The sequence below is a fragment of the Cicer arietinum genome, chromosome 1, assembly GCF_000331145.2.
Source record: "Cicer arietinum cultivar CDC Frontier isolate Library 1 chromosome 1, Cicar.CDCFrontier_v2.0, whole genome shotgun sequence".
Lineage (NCBI taxonomy): Eukaryota > Viridiplantae > Streptophyta > Magnoliopsida > Fabales > Fabaceae > Cicer > Cicer arietinum.
In genome coordinates this window covers 47,883,852-47,887,487 of record NC_021160.2, presented here as the reverse complement: position 1 = coordinate 47,887,487, position 3,636 = coordinate 47,883,852, and the positions used below count along the sequence as shown (strand labels likewise).

Here is a 3,636-nt window from a genome sequence, read left to right as displayed (position 1 = left end):
GACCAACACTAAGAGAACGAAAGTTGTACACATCTCCTACATGAATATTAGTATCAAATCGAAAAATAAGAGTTTTTTTCGCACTGTTGCTTGAATTTTATCGCTCTAAAAATATGAATCAGAAATTTGTTAAATTAATAACGTAACAAATAAGTTTGTGTATAATTTTAAAAATTTGAATTTATAAAAGAAATAATTTATGTTTGATATTCAGATCAGACATAAACCACAATTGCACAACTCTAACAACCAAATTTCATGACTCGTTTTTTGGAGAAATTGAAGCAACAAAATTTGATTTTTTTTTCTTCCAGACATCGGAGAAAGATAAAGAATTGTGTATAGATGAGATAATATGAATGATATTTATAAAGAATGCGTCGAAAATGTGATATTTATAAGGGATGCGTTAACAGAGGATGGCGAATTAAGAAGAAAAGTGACACTAAAAGAATTTGTAAAATAAAATAAATTTTTTAATTAAATTAATTTGAAGCGGTGGTTGTTAAAGTAATGTTTTAAAAAACCATTATTTTAAAAAAACGTGTTGTTGTGTAATTGATTGTATTTTATTTTTAATTCATTATTCTTATTTTTTTAATTGACCATTAAATTATCAATAAACGCATCAAATCGTGATGTAATGGAAGTTTTATTTTTATTTAAAAAAAAATCTGAGTGGTTATTTCTATTAACCATTACTTAAAAAAAATGGTTAAGTCGTATTGTGATTGATTGTATTTGTTTTTAATTTATTCTTCTTATTTTTTAATTGGCATTCTCAACGAACATATCATGTTAAATCGTGATGTAATAGAAGTTTTATTTTTCTTCTTAGAAAAAATATACACAATGAAGCCGTTATTTCTATTAATAGAAACTTTATATTTGTCTAACACTCTATTTAACTAACACATATTAAATTTGACAAAGTATCATGTTTACTTTATTATATTATATACAAAATTGTCAAATATTGTTAAAATTTTAAATAATTTTTAAACACTAATCTGCATTATGCAATAGATTATATGTTCTACCCCTCTACCTAAACAGTTATCAAATGTTCATGGATTTGATATATATACAAATATATATGAATGTGTTTATTCAGCGTTTGTTATTTATTTTATACTTTTAGTCCATTATTTCATAAAACTTATGCTAAAACAGTCATTTATTTGATTCAAAATAATCCCTTGCTTTGTAAAAATAATTTTAAAGACATACCACAATTTAAATAGAAAGGATGATATTAATATAACTTGAAAAAACAATACATTCTTTTTAAATATTAAAAATAAAATTGAGAATTAAAATTTAAAATAAAGAAAAGAGGACAAAAAGTAAAATTTTACCCACAAAAGTTCAACCAAAATTTGGTTTGTAGATTCTTATTATTATACGGTTTTTGGAGCAACTTTACATGAACAGCAAGGAACAAAATAGTAAAGAAGAAAGAAGAATAATGTGGTCAAGATATTGCTGATCAGTAAGATTCTCAACTTTATTCTCCTGTAAAGGCCAAAAGCAACTCAACCACTCCAACCAGAATCTCAATTTCCCTTTTACCATATCTTCACTTATATTCACGCTTAATCCAAATTCGTATTCACTTTCTCACAATAATTAAATAAACTAAGTAAGGGTGTGTTTGGTTGGATGGATTTAAAGTGGAGAGGAGAAAAAAAAAATTAAGTTGTTTTTATCTTTTTTCTATTTTGGGAATTTTGAGAACAGAGGGATAATCAATATAATTTTAAAATTATTTTATTTCTTTTTTCTTCTTTATTAAAATCTCTCATCTCTTTTTCGGTTGAATTATATATATTTTAAATAAATAAAACTTCAACGAATTTTTAATACTTTATTTTTAGTTGTCATTTTTGGGGTTTTTTAAACATATTAAGACAACAAATAAAATTTGTCAATTTTGATGTATTATTTATTTATTTTTATAATATCTTTAATAATTTATTATCTTATCTCATAATTATTTTTCATAATAAATAACTAAAGATATTATAAACAAATTAATAATTAATGTTGTATTGAAAAATTGAAAAAATTAAAAACAATGTTTAAATTCTTTTTTATAAATAAATTATATATAGTATAATACTGGTAATTAGAAAGGAATAGAAGGAGTATTATTTTTCCTTGACAAAATGTTTGGTAGAAATCCTGAAAAACACACAAACAAATGACACAAGCATATCAACCTATTTTGTAATTAATAATTACTCAAATTTCTGCTACCCTGCTAATTGACTTTAATTTACTTTCTGTTTCCTATTATTACAAAAGGAGTAAAAGCAATTAATTTCACTTGTTACTTTTAGATTAGACGATTTAAATTACAAAATTAATTTTGATGTGAAATAATTTATACTATAAATTTAAATCGAACATCTGAGAGTAATAATTAAATGATATAATTATATTAAATAATTTTGATTTTGATTACAAAAGAAATAATATATTCATCGAAATGGTTAATAAATTTCAGTAAATATCTAATCAGTTAATATCAAATGTGAACTCTAATTGATCAACTATAACTATATTTCTAAGAGAAATCAAAGAGTTGAGAACAAAAATGCAATATCTTTCAATGAAAAAATGGAAAAAAAAGAAGAGAATCAAAGCAATAATAGAGAGAAAGAGAGAAAAAAAGGGATTAAAAAATGGTAAGATGAACAATTTAATTACCCCTAAGAGGTCTTACAAGCATAGATCAACAAAGAAAAACCAAGTCTATCTTTATCTTTGACATCCAATTTCTCTTCTAACCATAATCTACTATCCAAACCACTCCTAGTCCTAAACATAAACACACCACACCCATTAGAAACACCTTTAAAAAACCAATTATGAACATCCCAAAGCAAATCCACCAACAACCCATCAACAAAAATTGTTTGATTACCCCTAAAATTCCAATGCAACCTCTTCACACAAATCACCACCTTCTTATCAATAAAAACACTAAGAATAGGAAATTTATTAAACCCTTCATTTTCACCACTGCATTTAATCAAAATCTCATGCAAATTTCCACTTTCACAAAACTTTGCCTTAGTTGTGTAAATTGTGTTGTTACCTGAAAAAATTTCACTTTTTGAAAAAAGTGAAACTTTAGCCAAAAGGGTTCTTTTTTTCATCTTCTTTGTTAAAAAATCTTCACCTATGTCACCAAGAATGAGACCAATTTCTGAATCAACAAGAACTGCAATGTAAAATCCTTCAACAGGTTCAGGACCATTTTCATATTTTGCATTTGAAAGATCCCAAAAGACTTCAACTTTTAAATCATTGTTACAATGTTCCAAAAATTTGCTTCCTTTCTTTTTCCTAAAAAACCTTGAATTTGTGTTGAGTTTGAAAGAACTTGCTAGTGGATTTTCTTCTTCATCAAAGGTAATTGTGAGTCCTTGATTTGAATGGTTTTTACACCATGTGACTTTGATCAAAATATGTTTTTTGTTGGAGAGGATTGATTTGTAGAGTGATGAAACTGAATTTTGTGTTGAAGGTGTAAGGTTTGGAGATATATAACTTTTGTTTGAATAGCTTGAAGAACATGAAGAATGTGACACATTTATTGCATTTTCATTGAAACAAGAAATAATATTT

General features: G+C 25.1%; 1 protein-coding gene across 1 annotated transcript; it reads right to left on the bottom strand.

Annotated features, from left to right (window-relative positions):
* Positions 1-2,680: 2,680 nt before the first annotated feature.
* Positions 2,681-3,632, bottom strand: LOC101514186 (uncharacterized; the record flags this gene model as incomplete). The annotated part of the gene is made up of 1 exon (XM_004487466.4): positions 2,681-3,632. A coding segment is annotated over one exon (918 nt), but the record flags the coding sequence as incomplete, so codon positions are not given.
* Between the last annotated feature and the right edge of the window lie 4 nt (positions 3,633-3,636).